This window comes from Gopherus flavomarginatus, chromosome 2, assembly GCF_025201925.1.
Source record: "Gopherus flavomarginatus isolate rGopFla2 chromosome 2, rGopFla2.mat.asm, whole genome shotgun sequence".
NCBI lineage: Eukaryota > Metazoa > Chordata > Testudines > Testudinidae > Gopherus > Gopherus flavomarginatus.
The window spans coordinates 29,424,508-29,449,766 of record NC_066618.1 but is presented as its reverse complement, the minus strand read 5'-3'; the positions used below and the strand labels follow the sequence as shown (position 1 = coordinate 29,449,766).

Sequence of the window (25,259 nt, the reverse complement as noted above, 5' to 3'; positions counted from 1 at the left end):
TTTTCACACCTCAACTGCTAGAACAGGGCCTCATCCTCCCTGATTGAACTAACCTCGTTATCTCTAGCTTGCTTGCATATATATACCTGCTCCTGGAAATTTCCACTACATGCATCTGACGAACAGGGTATTCACCCACGAAAGCTCATGCTCCAAAACGTCTGTTAGTCTATAAGGTGCCACAGGATTCTTTGCTGCCAACACAATGGACTCCTGCACCAAAAGAGAGTCTGGTACAGAGAAGTAAAGCAATCCTTTGCTGCCTCATAAGTCTGCAGGGTTGTTGCTACCAACAATGCTTGCACTGAAATGGCAGTCACTGGTACCAGACTCAATGGTCTCCCTGCAGACAGTCGACAGCATAGTACCAATATCTTCCTGTCATAGTACCAGGTCCATAGCTCAGCTCTGGGTACCTGAATCTTTGGGTATGTCTACACTGGCAAGTTTCTACATCACAACTTATACCACTTTTATTAAAACGCTAGAATGAAACCGCTGTTGGGTGTCCAAGCTGTGCTCCTTGTGATGCTGGAGCACATCCACATTACCAGCTATTGCAACAGCAAAGCATTGTGGCAGCTATCCCATTGTGCAACTGGCCACAGCGTGGTTTGGGAAGGGTTTGCAATGCTTCATGGAGCAGGCACAGCGTGACAAGATGCAGGTTTCCCAACCCCATTGTTTCATGGGCATCCTTTCTACATTTCCAACTGCTTTTCAACTGAAATGAGGGGGAGAGTGTGAGACAGGGAGTATGTGTGTAGCGGGGGGGGGGGGGGTGCAGAGACAGTGAATTTTGGAGAACAGAGAGTATGTAAGCATGCTGTCTTGTAAGTTCAGACAGCAACAGGAAACAACCAATCCTGAGGCAGGGGGAGGGGAAAACCCTAACATCAGCCCCTGCCTCCCTCCTTGGGCTCTCTGCATAGCAATCGCTCTCCTTCTCACACACACATGCGCCTCTCTATTCAACAGCATAAGCATTCCACATTAATAGTTTTCTGTGTGTCCCGGAACAGATCAGCACAGCACACAATGGCTGTCAGAAATGATGCTTTGAAAGGGGAGGGGTGGATGTCTCCAGGGCAGCCGAGTTCAAAACAATACGCAGAAGCATTATGGGACAGCTCCGGAGGCCAATTACAGCGCAGAAAGTAATTAAGTGTGTACACTGGCAATAGAGTGCTGGAGCCTCTGCGCAAATAGCCTTATGACTCTCATCAAGTTGGGGTTTTTTTGCACCGTTGCAACTGAGGAGTTTCTGTGCACTAAGTGGCTTGATATCTACAGTTTAAGCGCAAAAAGCTGCTTTACTGTGCAGAAACTTGCCAGTGTAGACAAGCCCTTTGGGAAGGCCCTGGAGAAGAAGACTGACTCCTCTTTCTCTGTTAAGAAGAATCCAAGTCCAAGGGTCTGTCAGAGACTACCACATCCACACTTGCAGACTGCATGTGGGTAACTAGGGCATTCACTTGAGAGCCCCAGAGCTGAGGCATGCTCCATGAGGTAGTGTTTGAGGCACAGGTCTCTGGAAATCACCTATCTTTTCTAGAAAGAGCAGCAGATACTGTACCTCGCCTTAATTTGCCCCTTACTGAGGCAAATGTGTGTGGGTCACTATTCGGGGTAGATACCCCACATGACAGGCAGTGCTTATAGCCTGCGAATGCTGTATGCAGAGCACTGAAACAAACTATTAAAAATGAACTTTGAAGTAAAAATAAAATTTAATGGATATTAACTTCTATTTCCAGATAACCTAGGAAGCTAAACTAGATAACTAAGAAGAAAAAAAATATCCCTATGAGGTAAACTGCACGACAAGCTCTGACTCAGGACAGGGACAGTGAAAAGGAACTGAGGGGGCTCAAGGCAGCACTGCCCTTATGTAGCCTCAAGAGGGGCCATGAGGAGGTGCAGGGCACACATGCGGCCGCAAAGTTTACTGCTGCAGAAAACTCCGGCTCTAGCACTCTCAGGGCACACACATCTGAGTAAAATATACACGTGCAATCACTCAAAGAACAGCAGTGCTCTGCTGCTCCAGGCCTTATTCCCCTACTAATAAACAAACCCACCAGATCGGCAGCCACTAAAAACCCAAATATATGTTTTTTAAATGTCCATTTGCTGATTCCAAACTGAACACACACAGCAAAACTTCTCTCTGGCCTGATCTACACTACATATACACTTGATATAACTAAGGCAATTCAGAAGTGTGAAAAATCCACATCCCTGAGCAACGCAGTTAAACCTACCTAATACCCGCTGTAGACAGCATAAGTCAATGAGAGAATTCTCCCATTGATCTAGCTACCACCTCTCAGGGAAGTGGATTATCTATCCCAATGAGAGGAGCCCTCCTGTCAGCATAGGTAGTGCCTTCACTGAAGTGCTACAGTGGCGCAGGTACAGTAGTGCAGCTATGTCACTGCAGCATTTTAGGAGTAGACAAGTCCTCAGGAAGCAGAACTTCACATTAGAGATTTGCAGTATTTCCTTGAGTAGCACATGAATGTTCATATTGACCCCTGCTTCTTATAAGGATCTTAGCTATTGCAGGCAGCACGTCACTTAAGATCATGCATTCCTATCAGATATAACACACAGGCATTAGTGACAGATGGAGCACAGTGCCCTTCACACTGCAAACCTTGACTATGTCATTGACAAACGGAATGTTTAACTGGTTTTTGGGTGGTCATTAGCTTTGTTTGTTTTACGGAATACCACCAAGCATGGCCTCCTTTGAAAATTAATGAATTGACTGTTCCTGCCCTCCCTGCCATTCATCTTTCCCACTTCTGTTAAAAAATACAACACATGCATACAAACACGTCTTTTACGATGTAACATTTCAGCTCTCAATGGAGACATAGGCAAGGGTCATTGAAAGTGCATCTAGTCCAGTTTGAGTGGATGTTTTTTAAGAAGATCATGTCCCCTTCAGAGCTAAAACTATTAATTTTTCTCAGTATAGTGTCCTGACTTGATTTATGTAGACTTTATAGCACTATTATGAACAACACAAAAGCTGACCATCACAACATGGTAAAGTAAATGCTATATTGGTTATTCCATACAACAGGGTGAGCTTTTCAAAAGACTTCCAAACCACTTCTTAGCTCTATTGTATGACAGAAGTACAATGTAATTTGAAGATGACAGCAATGAAGACTATAATCACTATGTTACAAGTAACTTCTCAATTATTCTAAGGACATGTGTTTTTAAAGAAGAACTTCTCCAAAACTCCCCACTGAACACGTATGTTTGTATGAGTTGTGGTTCTACTGGTGTTATGGGTAAAGAATTAGTCTGAAATTCAAAGGATTTTGGCCCAGTGACTTCTTATGTGACCTTCTTCAAGTCAATTAATCATTCAATGCCTCAATTTTTCACTTTTACAATGGAGATGATAATATTTAGCTACCTTACAGGAGTGTTCTGAGGATAAATTCATTCACATACTAAGGTAACGGTAAGGTACATAACACATAACTAAATGTCACTGCATAGTAGTTTTGCTTTGGATAAATGAAAATGTAATTTTTTTTGCAATGTGTTAAGTTCTTATATTTATTGTAAGTTTTATATGGTTTTTGTTAACTGAGAAGGATTTGGGTTTTACTACATCCTCCCTTTAGCAGTTTAAATGGTGGGGTTTTAATAGCTTAAGCATAAGTAGACTGAGAAAGACGACAAGACAGAGGTCAGCAACCTGTGAAAAACACCACTAGAATATTCTTAAATTTGCATTTATAAATTATAAAGACTTTGGGGCCCAAGAGGGACTGCAGCATTAAGGAACTAGAAAATTCAAAGTGCAGACAGACTGCAAAAGGAAATAAGGCAACTCATAAGAAGCTGGGGATTGGAAAAACTTTGGCTATCATGGTCTAATTTAGATGCAAGGGAATTATGGGTTGAGATTTTCCTGAAACTTAAACTAAAATTATTGGTACTGTATGTCATTGGGGGGATTATTAAACACAACCTGGTCAGTTTCAATATATGTCAATTAGTTTGATCCATAACTTTATCTCCAGCTCTTTTCCAATGATTAAAGTTCAAGTTCAAAAAGTGTGGCATGCTTTGTGGACATTTGCTTTGATTAAGACAACAAAAATTCCTGGAGGAGAAATAGCTGAAAAATACACTGTCTGCCGTGCCTTTGATGGTTCATAACATACCTGGTGTTCTTAAAAATTAAATCTACTTTATACAGTCATTATGTACATATAAACAGTTTAAACTTTACTTCTTATTCTTGACAACCATCTTAAGAGCTTGCAACCCCTTATCAAGTCTCTACTCATTGAAGTAATTCCACTGATGGAAAAGACCTACTATGAGTAAGAGCTTGCAGGAACAGCTGAATTTTTTTACATCAAAAAGAAATCATATTATTTCAATATGAAGTGACAAAAATTACAATATAAATCTAAATTTTTACAGGTAAAATATCTCCCATACACCTCAGTGTACAAGACAGAATTTCAGCGCTCCCCTAGTATAGTATTAATGATTAATGATGATCAAAAAAATTAGTAAGTTGAATAACCAAAACTAAAAATAAAATTTTTCATTAGCAATACCCTGGGAGAGCACCTATTCAATAGCTTATCCAAGTTAATAAATATGGTCACCTGTATTTTAGCAGGCACAAATCGAGAATTAAGCTCATGGCCTTTTCAACTGATACTTTTATCACAGTTCCACTGACTTCCTGAGTAGAAAATTCCTATAGAATTTGACAGAAAAATCTCTACATTTTGTTAACCATGTTACAAAACGTATCACTGAATTACATCCTTTTCACTGATTTGTTAGATGTGGTAGGTTTTCAAGAGTAATTTTTATAAAAACTCTATTATTTCTACAAGGACTGTTGATCTAATCCCTACTTTTTCCATGAGGGTTGGTTACATGAAAAGAACTGATTGACAGATGCCAGAAGACAGAGTACATGTGTTTTGAGAGATTATTTAAAAAAAAACAACAAAAAACAAAACCACACAGCTTTATTCAACTAAATATTACCCTGATTAAGAGGTAGCCAACAATTCTGATCTGACCCTCCCATCTCTGCCAGTACAGTCCATGGCCTATATAAAAATGCAAAATCACACCATGCCATTACCTCCTGTCTTTATTTATGAGGTTGTGATTAAAACATTACCATTCTCATATCTGCTGACTGAACTCACTGAAGATAGGGTCAGGTCACTCATGGGAAGAAAGAGTCACCATATTATGGCAGTTTGCTCTTACCTCCTGAAATCCTCAGGGAAAGTTGCCTTCAGTTCAACAAAATTATTAGTTTTGTCACAGTACTACATGTCAGTATAGCTACTGAAGCATAAAGGTTAAAATAATAATCAGAAAAAAAAGAGTTTTTAAAACCATATTCCTCATCCTGCTGTAGAAAAAAATGTCTATCATGTGTGAAAAGCACTTGATATAAATATCTGATACACAGTAAGTGACACTTGCTTCTAATCAATTTAAACTAAAATTGCTGATGGAGAGGCAGATTTGTAAGAACATAATATCCTTTCATTGTGTAATCTAAGATTACACTTTTTTAAATGTATGTTTGGTCCCTTTTCACCAAAAAAGAGCAGAAATAGTGAATGCAATTACACTTAAAGATAAAGGTAATCTCCTCCTCCCCAAAATAAAATCCTACTTATATTCTTGATGGATTGTCTGCTTTTCAGTATGACCACAAGCTTTAAATCCCCCACAGTGAATAACGATTGGTACAAAAGTAATGAAATGTTCCTGAGAATACATTAATGTTTCAATTAAGGATCCTAAATACTAACATTCTATTTCTGCAAAGCAAAAGCTATAAATGGAGTGTTCTGTTTACTAATGTAATCCTGAAAGTTATTTTAATGTAAATCACCTGCACAGCATTCATTTTTCTGGAACTTAAGACTTAAGGAATTCTTGCCTTTTGTCACATAATGAAATTTAAGATAGTTGTGGAGAATAAATGCCTTTCTCCAACACCTCAAAACCCCATACTGTATGCTTTTCTTGTTTTCCTTTCAGCACAGTGGATACTATTTAATATTACAACTACTGCAATTCTTTTTCTTTCAATTTTGCTTATAAAATGCACATAGATGTAGAATTCTCTGGTTTAAAATGCTGCTACTTTGGTAAATAGTAGGGAAATGATGCACAAATACTATGCTGAATTAAAGGGGAAAAATAACTTGAGAAGGGTCTGAAGGAAATAATTAGTATCTTTGCAATTCAAGTTTCCATCAGGTCACAATACAATTTCCATGATAAATTAAGGGACAGATTCTGCCATCTTTCTTCCCCTAATGTACTGCCTTCGTACTACGTACAGAGTGAGTAAGGGTGGCAGAATGTTTCAATTATTTTAAGTCAGTAAAACTTCCTCTTGAAAATAAACATGCGTTATTTCAAATAGAACCTACAGGCACCTATACAAGAGTAAGCATAAACCAAGATAAAACACAGCAAGTTATGATTCAATTAAAATCTTACACAATACATTACCTTCCGCCTCGGGCACTGAAAGGCACTACATGGATTCCCAAAGGCCCGCCGTCATTGGAGACTTCTACGAGCTTTACCATATCACTGTGAGACAATGATGAATGAGGGAACATGAACATGTACCATAAATGAACCAAAACCCCCATACATACACACGCACAAAACAAAGATATTCCAGAACTTAAGCAATGGTGATGAAAGCAATGCTGAAATACTACATACCTGAATATTAGTCTGATGGCATGAAAGGAGATCAATCATCAAAAACAATTCCATTAATAACTCAAATGAAAAGTGAACTAACCCTTTTGGTAACCTTAAACAGCTACATGAATTACAGACTGCACAATGGCACAGTTTTATATTTATATTGTTTGGTTTGGGACTTTTTGTTAAATTTAAGCTGTCTTGTCTACAGGCAAGTGGAGGATTTTTTATTTCTTTCAATTTGTGTGTCAAATATGGATCAATTTTTCTCAAAAACTATAAAGGCTGTTACTGACCGTATCGTACTTTCTTCAGCTATCCCAGTGAAAGCCTGCTCTAGTCTTTAATGTTAGTTTAAGATAATGCTTAAACTATTTAACGAGGACTGTAAGTTTTAAATGGTAAACCTCCTTCAGTTTTGGAACACACTAACATAATTTGGTGTTTTGTGTTCCCATAATTTGCCTACAGTAAAACCTCAGAGTTATGAAGTGACCAGTCAGCCACACCTCATTTGAAACTGCAAGTACACAATCAGCAGCAAACAAAAAAGCAAATACATCACATTACTGTGTTAAATGTAAAGTACTAACAAAATAAAGGAAACGATAAAAAAAGAGATGCAACAAGATAAGGAAACTGTTTCTGTGCTTGTTTCATTTAAATTAATATAGTTAAAAGCAGCATTTTTCTTCTGCATAGTAAAGTTTCAAAGCTGCATTAAGTCAATGTTCAGTGGTAACTTTTGAAAGAACAACCAAAACATTTTGTTCAGTTACAAACAACCTACATTCCCGAGGTGTTCGTAACTTGGAGGTTATACTGTAGTGAGTTTACTACAATTATTTCTGTTTGCTATGCATATTTATAGATCTATATTTCTGGCTTTTCAAAGCAAATGTTTAATATGCCATGCAATCATGCAGAACTAGTTCTGGATTTTACTTTTCTCTTTGGAAAGAGAAAATCAAATAAGTCAAAGGTACAAAAAGCTCAAGAAAAGATTTCTGAAGGTATCAGAAGTAAGCTTGAAGCAAATGTCCTTAGTTCAGAATAGCCACGCATTTTGGAGATGTTTGGTTTGGAAGCCAAAAGCCATAAAACATTACAAGCCACAGATGGACTAATAATCCATCAAGACTTCACATCTAAACACTCCAGAACTTTAAGAACAAAAGCTCTGAACCCAAATCTGAACTTGTGGTTTTTCTTAGTCTCTAGCACCATACATTTTTCATATTCTCTGGTACTATATACAGTACATTTGGCAGTTAGCTTGCCTCTTGAGTAAGGACAAACAAGATTTGACCTACAGATACATATGGCCAGATGCAATGACCTATGGATGTCACAAGGGGACTTTCCATTGATTTCAATGGGCATTGGATCAGGCCCATCACTGACATACCAAATGACACCATTTTATCATTCAGAGGAAGGTTCAAGAAACCCCAAAATGGACATGACGGAGTAATCCGCCCTTAAGGGATTTTTCTCTTCCTACATCTGTCAGCTAGCAATTGCTTTATGTCTCTTCCACATTTATTTAAAATCCTTCATAAATGATATGTAAGTGTCCTCATATTCTATGTAAACAGCCAATTTTTTTTAATTCCTACTAAATTAATGTTTCTATGATATCATGTGACAAAGAATTGCATAGGCTCATTATGTATTGCATAAAAAAAAATTTCCTTTATCTGATTTGAATTTGCTGCCTTTGACTTTAATTGAATCTACCTTTCTTCTTATATAATGAAAAAGGGTAGATGTACCCACCTTTCTATCATATTTGTTTTGTATAGCTTTATCTCATGTCCCTTTCTCTAAACCACATTGTTTCCATCTTTCCAATTTACTCTATGGAAATGTCTCCATGGCTATGTTCATTTCCACTGCTCTTCTATTACCACTATGACTTCTTTGAGATAGGATGACCAAGAACTGCTCAATTCTCCAGATGATGGTAAACCACTGATTTACTTAAAAGCACTGTAATATTGAGTATTATTTGCTGTTCCAATCTTCATGCATCATAACATTGTTTGATTCCCACTGCACATGAGCTATGCATAAGGTCTTCTAAGAATCAACTAAATTCAGCTAAATCCAGAAAGTGTTGCAAGTGTTGCCTTTTACTACCCAAAAAGGATGTTGTATATCTTTCTGTTCTAAGGAATGTTTTGCTTTGTTCTCAATTCTGAGGGTAGGGAGGAACATAAGAATGGCAATCCATGTAACGTAACTAGAACTTTTGTAAGGGACGTGCAATACTACAGAATCCATTAAAACTGGACACAGAAGACAAGACAGTTTCCATAACCAAGCCCAGATTCTGTTTTGACTTGTTCAACTGCTTAAACCATAGAAGGCATCCGTTTTTCCATGATCTATTCAGGTTTACTCATAGCTTCTGCTCCCATGGGTGTCATGTTTGTAGAAATTTTGGTGGTGCCCATAACCCGACCCTGCCCAAACTGTGCCCCACCCCCAAACTCCGCCCCCCCATCTGCCCAAGGCTCTAGGTGGGAGTTTGGGTGAGGGGGAATGTCTGGGGTGCAGACCCTAGGCTGGGGCAGGGGATTGGGGTGCAGGATGCAGGCTCTGGGAGGGAGTTTAGTGATGGGAGGGGTGCAGAGGGATGGGGTGCAGGGGTGAAGGCTGTGGGGTGTGGCTGAAAATGAGGGGTTTGGAGTGTGGGAGGGGCTCAGGGCGAGAGTAGAGGTGTAGGAGGTGAGGGCTCTGGGGCTGGCAATGAGGGGTTTGGGGTGCGAGAGGGGCTCAGGGCAAGAGTAGGAGTGTGGGGGATGAGGGCTCTGGCTGGGACTGAGGATAAGGTGTTTGGGGTGCTGGAGGGGCTTGGGGCTAAGGCAGAGGGTTAGAGTGCAGGGAGATGCGGACTCTGGCTGGGACTGGGCATAAGGTGTTTGGGGGGCTGGAGGGGCTCAGGACTAGGGTTGAGGGTGCAGTGGGGGGGCTCTGGGGTGGGGCAGAGCTGGGGATGAGTTTGGGGTGCAAGCAGGCTGCTCTGGAACAGGGGCCAGAGAGGACTCCCTCCAGCCCTTTCCCTGCCGGCAGCAGCAAGCTCTGGGGGAGGAGCCCCTCTTTCCTGCCCCTCAGCAGCACACTGTCACTGTAGCCTCACTGGGGGTGAGGGATGGGGCTGCCTCCTTGCATGGGGCAGGAGTGGTGACTGCGGGCAGATGGGGGCCCCCCTGTGCTGCTTGAGGGTCCTGCTGAAAAAGGGAAGGGTTTGAGGGGGCAGAGCAGGCTCAGTCAGTCTGTCCTGTGGAATGGGGGGCACTAGGACCCTGCGGCAGCAGTTGCTGGGAGGAAACATGGAGCTGCTCAGGGAAGAGACAATCAGTGATTCTCTGCTCCCAGCCGGGAAAGACAAGCAGGGGCAGGGCCCGGGGGCAGCAAGTCGGGGCTCCAGAACACTCGGGGGAGGCGCGGGGGGGGGGCGCAAGTTGGGGGGGCACCTGGCTCCACATATTGCTGGAGCTGGGCTCCTGGTTCTGAATATTGCTGGTGCTGGAGCACCGCATGGGTATGGAACTTGCCGCCTGTGTCTGCTCCCACAACTGCCGTTCTTCTGCAAACTCAGCCAAAACTCCCAGATCCTGAGCCCCATAAAATGAACATGGAAAAGTAAAGGAAAATTTGCCCTTGCCTAATCAGTGCATTCTAATGGTACATCTTTACTGCAAATTAAAACCCGAGGCACTGAGTCTCAGAGCCTGGGTCAATTGACTCAGGTTTGCGGGTCACAGGCTTCAGGGCTATAAACAGCAGGGTAGACATTCCCAAGCTCCAAGACCCTCCCCCATCACCAGGTTTCAGAGCCCAGGCTCCAGCTTGAGCAGGAACATCTACTCTGCTATTTTTTGCCCTGCAGCCCAAGCCCCACAAGCCTGAGCCAATTGACTCGGGCTCTGAGACTCGGTGCCACGGGTTTTTCTTTGTACTGTAGACACACCCACAGTGGCTTTCATGGTACCTACTCCATATCACACGTTTCATTTTGCTCCTAACCCTGAGATTCCTACATGGAAGTGCAAAGCACTCAAATGGTAGTAAGGGCTTGTCTACACAGTGTGGCAATGCACACTATATGGGGGTTGATTTGTAAAGTGCGCCAACGTGTTGTGCACCAGTTGACCTGTGCAGATTCTGCTGGTGAGCACTAAAAGTTTCCTAGCATGTTCTAATAATTTGAAACAATCCTACACTGAAGTCCACTGGAGAACTTTTAGCAAACACCAACAGGATCTACATGGGCCAGTTAGTGCGCAACATGTTGGTGCACTTTAGAAATCACATCCCCGCAGTATGTACTGCTGCAACATGTGCACAAGCACTAAGAAAGCTCCCACTACATTTTTAATTGATGTGTTTTGCTGAGCTGGTCTCTAAGTATACAGGAGAGGTGTTGTTTAAAAAAAGGAAAGAAAGAAAAAGAAAAAAGAATAAAGAATAAGATGGTGGTACAAAAATCAGTTTAAAAATAGAAACAAGAAGCATTAAATTTGATACAAAATTTTTATATACTGTAATTAGCAAATAGTATTTTGAATTCAAAATACTTCATAAAGTATTTTGCAAATAGGCTATGAAACACGCTATTGTTTAATGCACATTAATGCATTTATTATAATATTTAACTCACTTTTTAATCCCTATAAAAATCAGCAGCTCTACAAACAAAAGAATGAATTTTAAAATACTCGGAGTATAATGGACCGTTTCTCAGCCAATATCACAGCCAAGTCTGGGTCAGGTCTTTGTAATGAAACTCAAAGGGCAAAACTCTCTTAATTTCAGGTTTCATCATAAAACCGTCAGTCACTGAATCTTTTCTAGTGTGAAGGGGAGTTTCAGGTTAGGCTCATCACCGGTGTGGAGTTCTGTTTTGTCTGGGTAGTCCTCCCCTGCAAAACTCCTCCTTTCCTGTGGACTTGTTTACTGCATTTGTGGAAGGTGGAAGGGCTTTAATACCCAAACTCTCACCTGCCAATATTTTGGGAGAGCCAGATGGGCCCATTGCTTCCCCCATCATTAACACCAAACCCTAAAATGTCCTATGGTTAAGCATCTTCCGTGGAGACAGAAAAATATACCCACCCAACCATACTATAGCAATAGTTCTGAAAATGCTCCATCACTCTGCTGCTGTATCACTAGTCAGGACCCTTTAACACTGGGGCTAAAAGATGCCCACAGTGCAAAGGGCAAAAGGAAGTACACCTCTACCTTAATATAACGCTGTCCTCGGGAGCCAAAAATCTTACCGCGTTATAGGTGAAACCATATTATATCGAACTTGCTTTGATCCACCGGAGTGCGCACCCCTGCTCTGCCTCCCTCCCCCCACCCCCGACCACTGCATTACCACGTTATATCTGAATTCGTGATATATTGAGTCGCATTATATTGAGGTAGAGGTGCATCTGTTTTATGTAGAGTTGCAATCAAATAAAATGCATGTTGCACGTTTTGTTTTATTTATTGACATTATCTATCTTGTGATAGTAAGAGCTTTTTACTACTCTAAATCTTACTGTTAAAAAATGATCCAATTGTAGCATTAACTTACTCTAAGGAAAAATTGGTGGTGCTCTCCAAACCACTGTCTGCATGTCCAACTGGTTCAACTCTGCTGTTGTCCTCCTCTGTCCCATCTTCATCCTGGAAGTAAAGAAGATGTTCTCCTTTAATATTCCAACTTTTAAATTACAGTTATTATATCCAAGATGGAAATATATGCTTCAAAGATTGAAAGTCTTGTTTAACATTACACACACAGTGACTTCGTCACTGTGGCTCTTCTGTAACATTTATCTAGAGAACTGTTATCACAATGCACTCCTAGAGTTTAACAGTAAGTATGAGATGACATGGAAGAAAATCTATATTAAGGTAAATAAGGTTTTAAAATGTTACCCAACATAAATGCATTAAATAAAGAGGTATTGCTCTTCAATTTGTTGATCAATGAATTTAGCCCGGTCATTACATAGCTTACTAAAGGACTTAAATAAAGAGATGCATTGAACTTGAATGCTAGCTAATTTAAAAAGAATAAGTTAAAATCCTACATCTGCTTGTGAATTTCTTTCCCAGTTATTCTCTCCAAGGTTTCTTTCTGAAAAGCTCCCATAAACATTAGGGGAAACGAACTAATTATACAGCGGAAACAGTGAAAAGTGATTATCCTAAAAATGCTGTCAAATGTACTAAGTGATCAAATCGAAAAGAACTGGGGAAATACACCTATATATAACATCTCTTTCAGATTTGTGGCAATCTAAACTGTACCATGTAATAATCATAGCTAAAATATCATCACAGAAATATGATGTTTTAATTTGACAGAATCCCTTTAAAATATTTATGGCCAAATGTTGGACCAATTTATGCCTCATGTGACTTCACTAAATGAAATAAGGTTTAAATCAGTTGCATCCCAGTCTTGCAAACCCTTCTATACATACTTAATCCAGGGGCAGCTCCAGGCCCCAGCATACCAAGCACATGCTTGGGGTGGCTTGCCGCGGGACCAGCAGACCCTCCGCAGGCACGCCTGCGGGAGGTCCACTGGAGCCGCGGGACCGGAGAGCGGCAGAGCGCCCCCCGCGGCATGACGCCGTGCTTGGGGCAGCGAAATGTCTAGAGCCGCCCCTGACTTAATCTCATTGAAATCAGTAGGGATTCTTTTCCTGAGTAAGAGTCTGCAGGATCTGGCTCTTAGTCATTAAATTATAGCTAGATTATTTTTGCAAGTGCATTTCTGTTACTGAAATGATGGAATTACTAATGCCAGTGTAGCTAACATAACAATGCATTATTCCTGAACAAAATACGGAGACTTTTATATATTGTTTACCACAGAACTTCATTAACAGAATTGAGAGGTATTTATGGCTTCAAAGAATGAAAAAAAAGCTCTAATGTTAATTGATTGATTTTACTTTCCGGAAGTGCAAATTAAAAACACATATATTATTCACTGCGCCTATATCTTTTAATGTCAGAATTGGGAATAGAGTACTTCCAAATTTAGACCAATGTAATTAAAGGACTTCCATTAGGAAGAGAGAATCACAAGCATTTTTATAACTATGTGATTCAATAGAAATTTATGCTTTTAATTATCCATATGACCAAAAAGAAGCATTATATTGTAATCAGTACAATTCAAAGCACAGATTTAGATTCCACTGGCAGAGGCATCAATCAGCAAAATGATAAGTGATGGGTTATGAGTTCAGCACACAGAGTCAGACAATATATTAAATTATTGAAGAGATATTAAAGCAAGGCAGAGGCATTCGGTAATGTCCAATTGACATTTCCTCTGAGAGTCTGCAAAAATCAGAGGCTGGATGCACTGAGCTTCTCTGAGTAGTAGGTATGCTCTGTGCATCTTGGTTAGCAGGGCACTGCTTGAAGCCAAGCTACTTGAAGATTGATGATCCCATGTTTTGAGAGGCTCTAATATGCACTTCTTAGTCATCTCTCTCTCTTAAGCACCAGGCAAGTAACGCATTTCAAAGGTTAACCAGCATCTTGAACCTGCCTAGAACTGCTTTATGAATGTAAATAAAAACTCCAAAGCAGATATTTTCTATACAAAGTTGTTTACAAATCAATTGTAAAGGATAACTACAATGTAAGTCACAAATATGCAGTAACAAATTTTACCTGTTTTCAGATTTATTGGTCTTAATGAAAGCTGCAGCTATGTATCAAAGTATGGTCAATTTTGTAAAACTGAAACTAATACTTAAGTATCGTAGACATTATTTACAATTACAGGTGGTGTACAAAAAATCTATACATTGTTGAATGCAGAGTTGCTTTAAACATGCAAAAAACAGGACATTCAGATTTGTTCCTCACAAAAACAGCATCTCCTCCCCAGATTTGCATATATAGTGTCATACCATATGGTGTTAAAATTAATGTCTAATGTATGTCTGCAGTGCAGCAGAGTCAGTTACTGTAGGAATCATCTCTTTGAATTTCAGGCATGCACAGACATGCACTCTGCACAGGTATGTGGAGTCACACACTCCAAGTCAGCTCCTTTTATTTCACTTTGTGTAGCTCTTGGTGATGCTTATGTATATCTGGAGCTGTGCACGGTAGTAAATTTTTATGTGATATAATTATCAATCCTTAGTCTAAATAAACCCAGTAACTAAGGGAACATTTAAGATGCAAGCATCACTGACCAAAATAGAGGTAACCACATGTGATCTTAGTGTTATTATCTACCTTGTCCTTCTCTCTCAGCCCCTCCTTGTGGTTTGTCAGATCACGTATTGTTTTTTATTCATTTAGATCTCAATCCACCAAACTGAATCCCACACAACTTTACTCACATGAGGAGTACTGTTACCGTCACTGGTACTTTTTCACAAGGATAAAGCTATACACATGCTTCAGTGTTTCTAGAACTGGGAATCTTACATTGGAAGTTTTCTAGGCAAACACTCTACCTTCATCTGGTTTATGAACAGCCATGAATATTTATGGTTCTCTGTAACCTTCATCATTATCATCAATGAAAGATCATATGCTCAACATGCATAATATAGGTCTTTGAAACACACCTTCATTCTCTCATTTCTACTTCATACATGGAAAGGGGACATTCCTTAGTGAACACTATGTACACGAGAAGTTTGTACATTTGAAACAAAAGAGTTTTTCACACAAAAAAATAATCAAGAAACAGAACCTGGATAACTCATGGAGAATAGAATTTTTGGTGGGGTTTTTTTTAAATCAAAAAGTTATCATCTGATATAGGTGCTTAGAAAGTGTATTCTCAGTGCTAGTTACAGCACTACAACCACAATGCCATAATCAACAGATGCGTCCTTAAAAAAAAAATTTAAAAAAATTAATACTGCAGTAATCAGGAACTCTTTTCCTTCCAATATAACACAGATTTTGATTTACATAGAACGAAATGTAGAGTAAATTGGACACCTGCAGAAGCATGTAACTTGAAATTCTGATGTATTAAGCAAAGTAAATAGCTATGAAAATCTCTGCATCAAGCAATTATTTCTTTATTTGGAAAGTAGTTTTCTTTCTGAAAGGCAAAATCCACCTGTATGTGCTATTACTGAGGTAAACTAAGGAGAAGGCACATTACATTTAGTGGGTCAAGAAAGTTACAGAAACCCAGAAACATATTTGTACAAAGTGCAAGGCAAACCTTCTATTTAGTACCACTGGTAAAATATTATACATATAACACCTATATTCTACATCAAAAGAATAAGCATTCCAGTGTAATTAAGAAACAATATGGTAAAAACTTTGTGCAGTGAGAGTAAACACTTTTTGTAACCCAGTTAAAAAAAAATAAAATTTGTGACCCAGAATTAACTGGACAGCCTGTACTGCTTTTAGATACATGATGTGCAATTACTCTCAATTGCGTGAAATCAATTAACAAGCTTGTGCATATGTAGGCAATAGCAGATTCTTTCAAAGCATGTGTTTTTTATATCTGCACTCATGAATCAAGCCCCTAAATATGGAAACAAAGCACTTTTTCAGAAAAGTAATTATTTTTCTATCATTATTGTACTAAATTATATAATAAAACTAAATACTCAAACACTGAAAATCAGCTAAGTTGACCAAACTGGGCATTTTAAATTCTGGTGCTTCTTAACGGATGAATACAAGAAGAGATCCAGTCACTGAAACTGCGTGGTAAAATATTTCAATAATTCTATTCACATAGCTTAAGTAATTGTTACACACACAAAAACTACATTAAAAGAACAATGAAGTTACAAAGTCAAGCACTCAAAAGTCAGGAAATACAAGAATTAAGACTGCCTGTGCAACTTTAATTCAGACCCTGTATGCTTATACTTAATGAAACAGTCTTTAATTACATGATCACATTCTATTGTTTCCGTGGGACACTTGCCTCATTCAATGCACAGGACAGACCTGTCATGGGGATGAATCAGGGTTGCGTACTAAAGGAGGCAGTGATCTACAGGACCCCTGCTTCAGTTGTTGCAGAAGTTGATGAGAGAGTAATGAACAAGGCAGGGGAATCCAGGATGAAAAAGGATGGTCTAGTGGTTAAGGTAGTAGAACGCTGCCCTGAAGAAGTGTATTCTATCCCTGCTCCTGCCATCTAATGTTACTCAAGTCACTTAAACCTGGGGTCAAATATGCAGAAATGCTGAGCCCCCACAGCTGCACCTGAAGTCAATGGGAGCTGCACTTCAAACATATGAAGTGTGGTATAATGCTCACTCTGAGAAATCAGGTCCTAGGCATCTCTGAGCACCCAAACTGGTGGGTACTTTTTATCTTAATATTTCTGTGCCTCAGTTACCAGTGTGTGAAATGGAGACACTATCACCTCCCTCCTTTTATTAGGGTGGGGTGTTGCAAACTTTGTAATATTTAAAAACTCCAGCAGGAGTGTCAGAACATCCTCCACCTCGCCTTTTCCCCCAAGGCCCCACCTCTGCCCCTCAAGCCCTGTCCCCATCGCTCGCTGCTCTCCCCTTCTCCCCACCCCCGTCCAGGTTGGGAGGGAGCTGCAGCTGCCTGACACAGGTAGGCGGCTGAGTAGGAGCAGGCACAGGTGATGATCCAGTGCCTCCCCACCTCTGGCACCTGTGCTGACCAGACACTGTCAGGTCCCCTTTCTACCAGAATTTACGGACCAACACTGGGCACCCTGGCTACCCTATGTTATGAAAACAAATTAAAGTTTGTGAAGCACTCAGACACTATAGGGAGAAGCATCACAGAAAAGCCCATGAGAAAATGAATAATTCTGTCTTCAGAGCAGAATTTGAATAGTGTGCAGTAAATAAGGCATGAGGCCACCGACTGAACAAGGAGAAAAAATACTGAATAGCTATTCATTAAAGGAGCACCACCCATGCAGAGGTCCTATGAAAAAATAGTAAGTGATGACTAGGGCTGTCAAGCGATTAAAAAAATTAATCATGATTGTGCTGTTAAACACTAATAGAATATGATTTATTTATTTTTTTGGGTGTTTTCTACATTTTTTAATATATTGATTTCAATTACAACAGAATACAAAGTGTATAGTGCTCACTTTATTTTTATTACAAATATTTACACTGTAAAAAACAAAAGAAATAGTATTTTTCAATTCACCTCATACGAGTACTGTAGTGCAATCTCTTTATCATGAAAGTTGAACTTACAAATGTAGAATTATGTACAAAAACATTCAGAAACAAAACAATGTAAAACTTTAGAGCCTACAAGTCCATTGAGTCCTACTTCTTGTACAGCCAATCATTCAGACAAACAAGTTTGTTTATATTTGCAGGAGATAATGCTGCCTGCTTCTTGTTTACAATGTCACTTGAAAGTGACAACAGGTGTTTGCATGGCACTGTTGTAGCTGGCATCGCAAGATATTTATGTGCCAGGTGTGGTAAAGATTCATATGTCCTATCATGCTTCAACCATCATTCCAGAGGATATGCATCCATGCTGACAGGTTCTGCTCAATAACAGTCCAAAGCAGTGCAGACTGATGCATTTTCATTTTCGTCATCATTAGTCAGATTCCATCAGCAGAAAGTTGATTTCCTTTTTTGGTGGTTCAGGTTCTGTGGTTTCCACATCGGAGTGTTACTCTTAAGACTTCTGAAAGCATGTTCCACGCCTCATTTCTCTCAGATTTTGGAAGGCACTTCAGGTTCTTAAACTTTGGGTCGAGTGCTGTAGCTATATTTAGAAATCACACATTGGTACCTTCTTTGGGTTTTGCCAAATTTGCAGTGAAAGCATTATTAAAATGAACATGTGCTGGTTCATCTGAGACTGCTAAAACATGAAACATATGGCAGAATGCTGAAAAACAGAGCAGGAGTCACACAATTCTTCCCCAAGGCATTCAGTCATAAATTTAATTAATGTATTAATTTTTAACGAACATAATCAGCATAGACGCATGTCCTCTCGAATGGTGGCTGAAGCATGAAAGGGCATACAAATGTTTGGCATATCTGTCATGTAAATTCCTTACACTGCCAGGCAAACATCTGCTGACATTGTAAATAAGAAGCAGGCAGCATGATCTCCAATAAATGTAAACAAACTCATCTGAGAGACTGGCTGCACAAGAAGTAGGACTGAGTGGACTTGTAGGCTCTAAAGTTTTACATAGTTTTCTTTATGAGCACCGTTATGTAACAAAATAAATCTACATTTGTAAGTTGCACTTTCAAGATAAAGTGATTGCACTACAGTACTTGTATGAGGTGAACTGAAAAATACTATTTCTTTTATCATTTTACAGTGCAAATATTTGTAATAAAAATAAACTTTGTATTCTGTGTTGTAATTGAAATCAATACATTTGAACGTAGAAAAACGGCCAATGATATTTAATAAATTTCAATTGGTATTCTATTGTTTAACAGTGTGATTAAAAATGTGATTAATTATGATTATTTTTTAATCACAATTAATTTTTTTGAGTTAATCGCATGAGTTAACTGAGATTAATCGACAAACCTAGTGATGATGTAATTAAAGATTACCATCATGCATATGCTCAAGGATGCTGAATTAAGGATGCACAGGAAAACTTAACTCGGGCATTTCCTAACTTTTGAGTGTGTGACTTTGAACTTGATGTTCTCTCTTTTTTTTCCCCGTGTAATAAATATTGAGCACACAGGAGAGAGAAACTCCTTGATCACAGTTCCAGTGCATGGCCCCAGGGCATCAGGAAGCAGTTATTACAGACAAAGTCCAGCTTCTGCCCTGTAGTCCTGGGATCGAGGGTGCAGTCCCCTCTATAATGCAGTACCAATAACCATAATATTAATGCATGATGGATCCATCCACCATATGCATATCTAAAAAAATAACCTTTTCGATACACTGATTTCAACATATTGGAAAAATTAAACAAACTTATTTTTATGGCATCCATTCTTGTAATATAATCAAACGAAGCAGTATAAAGGATATCAAACACGAGTATTCCACGTCATGGTTCTTAACAGAAGGTGAAGTGTTCTACTAGCAGATTTCAATGTAGAGGAGAACAGACTGTCATTAAAAATAATTCTTAAAATACTGCACAGAAGCAAGTTGTATTTCAGCTGGTAAACACAAAGCAAACATTTTGTTTCCATTATTAAAATAACCCTACTACTCTAATCCTCCTTCCCCTATTTTGTGCTGTTGTGCTTAAATGTAATGATTATTTTGCTGACAACAGGAGAGTGATACTGTATTGGCTATTAAATTCCTAGCAGTGTTTTATAAATGTTTGTTTGGACCCCTGCTACATGAAGTAGCTTCTTTCTCTTTATGATCAGGTATCTTAACTAGCACAAGTATACTGGCATCAGATTTTTGTGCTAATGTTCTCACTTCCTGATTAACTGCTGAATCTCCAGAGAAGAACAATTTTCAATTAAATGTGAACAGTTACAAAGATAACATGAAAAATGGAAGTTCTTGAATAAACACAGAAACAAAACAAGTAATACAAATTCTCTTTCACAATTAGAAAGGTGCTTTTTTGCAATCCATATCAGGCACACCAGTGTCATTGGTGATGGGCAGAAAATAAGAAAACAAAGAGACCGTAAATTAAAACCCTTCACACTCCCGCCACCAACCCACCCCACCAAAAAAAAATCAGTCAATAGTCATTATTTTTGTTAGTTTATATTCTTCACTAATCTCAGTTTACTTTTCATTTGTCACCTTCCACAGTGGGAAATAAATTGCATCCCAGAAAGGGCTGTTGCAGCAGGTATAAAGTCTCTACATGCCTGAAGGCTCCAGGAGGAAGACCAAATTGTGACTGAATGGCACAATCTAGACTGATATTTGTCCTCTAATCATATACACTAGAATCTCAGTATCCTGAAGGTCACAATTTATGACATTTCACTGGTAATCACTGTGGACCTATTCTGTAATCTTTACATTGTGTAGCGCCATTTATCCATACTCACTTCAATGGGACTATTCATTTAAGTATTGCTCAGGCACATTATCTGCTACCCCTCGACATAGCAGTCACTGAGAAAGAGGGTTTGAATATACAGTACTGAATAGTACTGTGGTTGTCACTGAGTTCCAATAGAACCTCAGAGTAGAAATAAATACAGTAGAACGTCAGAGTTATGAACACCTGGGGAATGGAGGTTGTTCATAACTCTGAACAAAAGGTTATGGTTGTTCAAAAGTTAACAACTGCACATTGACTTAATATAGCTTTGAAACTTTACTACGCAGCAGAAAAATGCTGCTTTTCCTTTATTTTTTACATTTAACCACAGTACTGTACTTGCTTCTTTTTGTTTTTGTTTTTGTTTTTTTATATTCTCTGCTGCTGTCTGATGGCGTACTTCCTGTTCCAAATGAGGTATATGGTTGACTGGTGAGTTTGTATCTCTGAGGTTCTACTGTACCAAAGATTCAAGTTTGGCAGGTTACACCAGATATTTTTGAATTTGAGAATTTGATTTGTGCCTGTGTTGCCAGTTCTACTACTTAAGACAAAAGATCTCCTCTGAGAAAAAACATGTTGTTAATTTTCTTGCTTACTTGCTTGTTTTTTAAATTAAGAAAGGTAAAAAAAGAGCTTTATAATGAAAAAGTAAGTATTAACTAAAAACGTGGCAAGAAACGATGTTTTTTATGGTGAACTATTAAAAATGCAATTTCTGGAGAGTTTTGTAGGCTCTGAGGTTTATCCTCTCACTTCAGGACAAGAGAGAGTTCTTAAAGGAAAGAGCAGTATCTAGGTGTTTTGGGACTTATTCAGTGTGACCCTTTCAAAGGACAAATGTACAGGTAATTTCCCATTGTCTTAGCTGTGAGTGTTTCACACATACCTCTGTATATGTCAGAAAGACAATAGTGAAGTGAGACCTTCTTCACATCACATTCAGAAACTTAACAACCAGAAAATGCAGCACAGCCTTAGTAAAATGAAAATCAACTCATAAAAACCTGCTCCAAAAGAACAAGCCAAGGGAAAAAAAAATCTTCATTTTAACTACATATAACACAAAAGAAACCTACATATACACAGCCTGGAATACATGACAGAAAACTTGGAGACAACCCAAGTAAGAAGAAACAGCTGGACTTCTCAGCTCATAGACACACGGGCCTGGCCCACACTAGGAGTTTATGTCGAATTTAGCAGCTTTAAATCGAATTAACCCTGCACCTATCCACACAACAAAGCCCTTTACTTCGATATAAAGGGCCCTTAAAATCGATTTCTGTACTCCTCCCCGGCGCTGAAATCGACATTGCCATTTCAAATTAGGGTGAATGTGGCCGCAATTCAACGGTATTGGCGTCCGGGAGCTATCCCACTGTGCACCATTGTGACTGCTAGGACAGCAGTCTGAACTCAGATGCAATGGCCAGGTAGACAGGAAAAGCCCCATGAACTTAATTTTATTTCCCGTTTGGCCAGCGTGGAGAGTTGATCAGCACAGGTAACCATGCAGTCCCAGAATCAAAAAAGACCTCCAGCATGGACTGTACAGGAGATACTGAATCTGATCTCCGTATGGAGAGATGAATCTGTTCTATCAGAACTCCATTCCAAAAGATGAAATGCCAAAACATTTGAAAAAATCTCCAAGGCCATTATGGACAGAGGCCACAACAGGGACTCAACACAGTGCTGCGTGAAACTTAAGGAGCTGAGATAAGCGTACCAGAAAGCCAAAGAATCAAATGGATGCTCACGGAGGGAGGGGCAACTGACGACTGTAGCTATCCCACAGTTCCTGCACTCTCCGAAAACCATTTGAATTCTTGGCTGAGCTCCCAAAGCCTGAAGGGTCAAAAACATTGTCGCAGGTGGTTCACGGTATATGTCGCCGCCCTCCCCGAAAGCAAAGGGGAAAAAAACCTCTCTCGCCTTTTTCAGTGTCACCATATGTCTGTCTACTGGATGCTGCTGGCAGATGCAGTGCTGCAGCGCTACACAGCAGCATCCCCTTCCCTTCCCTTGCCTTGCGGACGGCAGACAGTACAGTAGGACTGGTATCAGTCATAGTCATCCCGTGGGTGCACCTGGCAGGCATCGGTGAGGTCAGCCGGGGGTGCCTGGGCAAACATGGGAATGACTCCAGGTCATTCTCTTCTTTAAGTTTTGTCTAATGGAGATTCAGTCCTGCTTGCAATATCATGGCAGCTGGAGGCTTCTGCCTCAGGCTGCTCTCCCCAGTCAGCAGCACCGCGCAGTCACGCCTACCCCTTGCTACCAGGGCTCACAATCAGATACTCAGACCTCTATATTTTGCTGCAAATAAAAAAATTATGCTGCTATTTAGAACTGTCCCCCAACATACATAACCTGGGACATTTTGTATTTTACCAGTGTCAACCAAAGGCCCACACACAAATGGAGATTCAGTCCTGCCTGTGCTTCTATCCTAGTGCTTATCACAGATTCCCATTTTCAGCTATAGACTGAGCAAGTGCAGAATGGTGGTTCACTCTACTTTGCTGTAAACCAACCGCGCTCCCCTCCCCCCTTTGATCTCTGCTTGCAGAGGCAATAAAGTCAGTGTTGTTTTTCATCACACAAATGGTGGGATAACTGCCACGCTAGCCCAGGAGGGCTAAGGGAAGAGGGAAGCAACGGGTGGGGTTGTTCGAGGGATGCCCCCTAGAATGGCATGCAGCTCATCATTTCTGCGGGATGTCTGGGGCTCTCTGGTTCTTTAGTAGGCTTGCCTGATATCCTAGGCAGGACTGACTCTCCATTAGACAAAACTTAAAGAAGAAAATGACCTGGGGAGTCATTCCCATTTTTGTCCAGGTGCCCCAGACCGACCTCACCGAGGCCGGCCAAGAGCACCCATGACAGCAGGAGATGGTACAGTATGACTGGTAACCGTCTTTGTCAACTTGCAAAGCAGCAGACAGTACAGTATGGCTGGTCACTGTCTTTGCTAACTTGCAAAAGCAAGAGGATGCTGCTGTGTAGCACTGCAGTATCGCCATCTGTCAGCAGCATCCAGTAGACATATGATGACAGTGAAGAAAGGCTGAACGGGCTCCATGGTTGCCGTGCTATGGCGTCTGCCCAGGCAATCCAGGGAAAAGGGCGAGAAATGACTGTCTGCCGTTGCTTTCACGGAGGAAGGATTGACTGACAACATTTACCCATAACCACCCGAGACAAATTTCTGGCCCCATCAGGCATTGGGATCTCAACCCAGAATTCCAATGGGCGGGGGAGACTACAGGAACTATGGGATAGCTACTCACAGCTCAGCACTCCGGAAGTTGATGCTAGCCTCGGTATATGGACGCACACCGCCGAATTAATGTGCTTAGTGTGGCCACATGCAGTTGACTTTATACAATCGGTTTCTCGGTTTCTAAAAATCGATTTCGGTAAAATCGGAATAATCCCGCAGTGTAGACATACCCACTGAATGTGATCTGCCTATACTTTTACCAAATGCTATTGCATAGTAAAGATATATAATCAGCTAAATGGGGTTGCCTTACGGATCTCATGTGGCAGAACCAATCTCAGGTTAGCTACTGTTGCTGACATCTCTGTAATAGATGGAGCTTTAACACTGACCTTAACGTGACAGCTTGCCAAAGAGCTACAACAAAAAATGCAGTAAGATTCAGATGCACACTGGCCTAAAGTGTTTGTGTCAAAAGAAACTTGATAGACTTTCTAATAGTCTTTGCCCACCAGTGAAGAGAGAACACTGCAAAATAAAAGAGACTCCAAACAGCTCTAATATACTCAGCAAATCTGCAATGGGGTGAGCTAAGGGTAGAAATAACAGAAAGATTAATATGCAGCTCCCTCACTGCTTTCTAAAGCAATGTTAGCTATAAAGTGTAAGTAAATATGAACTGTCATGGTAATATATTGTAAAATATATTAATCACTAAGGGCCAAATTGTGATACCTTTTCACACACTGAATCGCACCTTATGCCATTAGTAGTCCCATTGACTTCAATGTGACTACTCATAATGAAAGGTGCTATTCAACCTGAGTAAGTGTATTGCAATCTGACCCTTAGTGATTGTGTATGCCAGGATTATTGGAAAATATAACGAGAACTAAATGGATAAGAAGAGTGAAATACAATCTCACCCCTGCAGATGCTCCTGCCAGTTCAGGTGTGAGGCATATTTGAAAGGATTGTTCTAGTGTCACTCCCCCCACAAAACAGGAACACAAGACTATCACCAGAGCTCCAATAGGTTTAGAAGCATTAATGCAAATAGCGTTAGTAATTACAGGCCTGATACTTCACTGCCCTGTACCTTGAAAACTCATTTCTTCTTATGTGGAACCTCTGTTACTGGAGGTTTGCAACTATGGTATCCCATTCTGTACAATTCTCTGCTAATCTCTTTGTGGAATAATAGTCCTTTTGATACACCCAAGATACTGCACCATGAATCCAAGATCTTTTTCTATT

General features: G+C 40.0%; 1 protein-coding gene across 10 annotated transcripts in view; it reads right to left on the bottom strand.

Moving 5' to 3' along the window:
- The window catches only part of PARD3 (par-3 family cell polarity regulator), a 658,805-nt gene that overhangs the window by 288,884 nt on the left and 344,662 nt on the right, over positions 1-25,259 (bottom strand). For all 10 annotated transcript variants that reach the window (XM_050939008.1, XM_050939012.1, XM_050939010.1 and 7 more), the window contains 2 exons: positions 12,353-12,444; positions 6,550-6,633 (listed from right to left, as the gene is read on the bottom strand). In XM_050939008.1, coding sequence (XP_050794965.1) covers positions 6,550-6,633; positions 12,353-12,444 — 176 coding nt within the window. The remainder of the gene's footprint in view (positions 1-6,549; positions 6,634-12,352; positions 12,445-25,259) is intronic.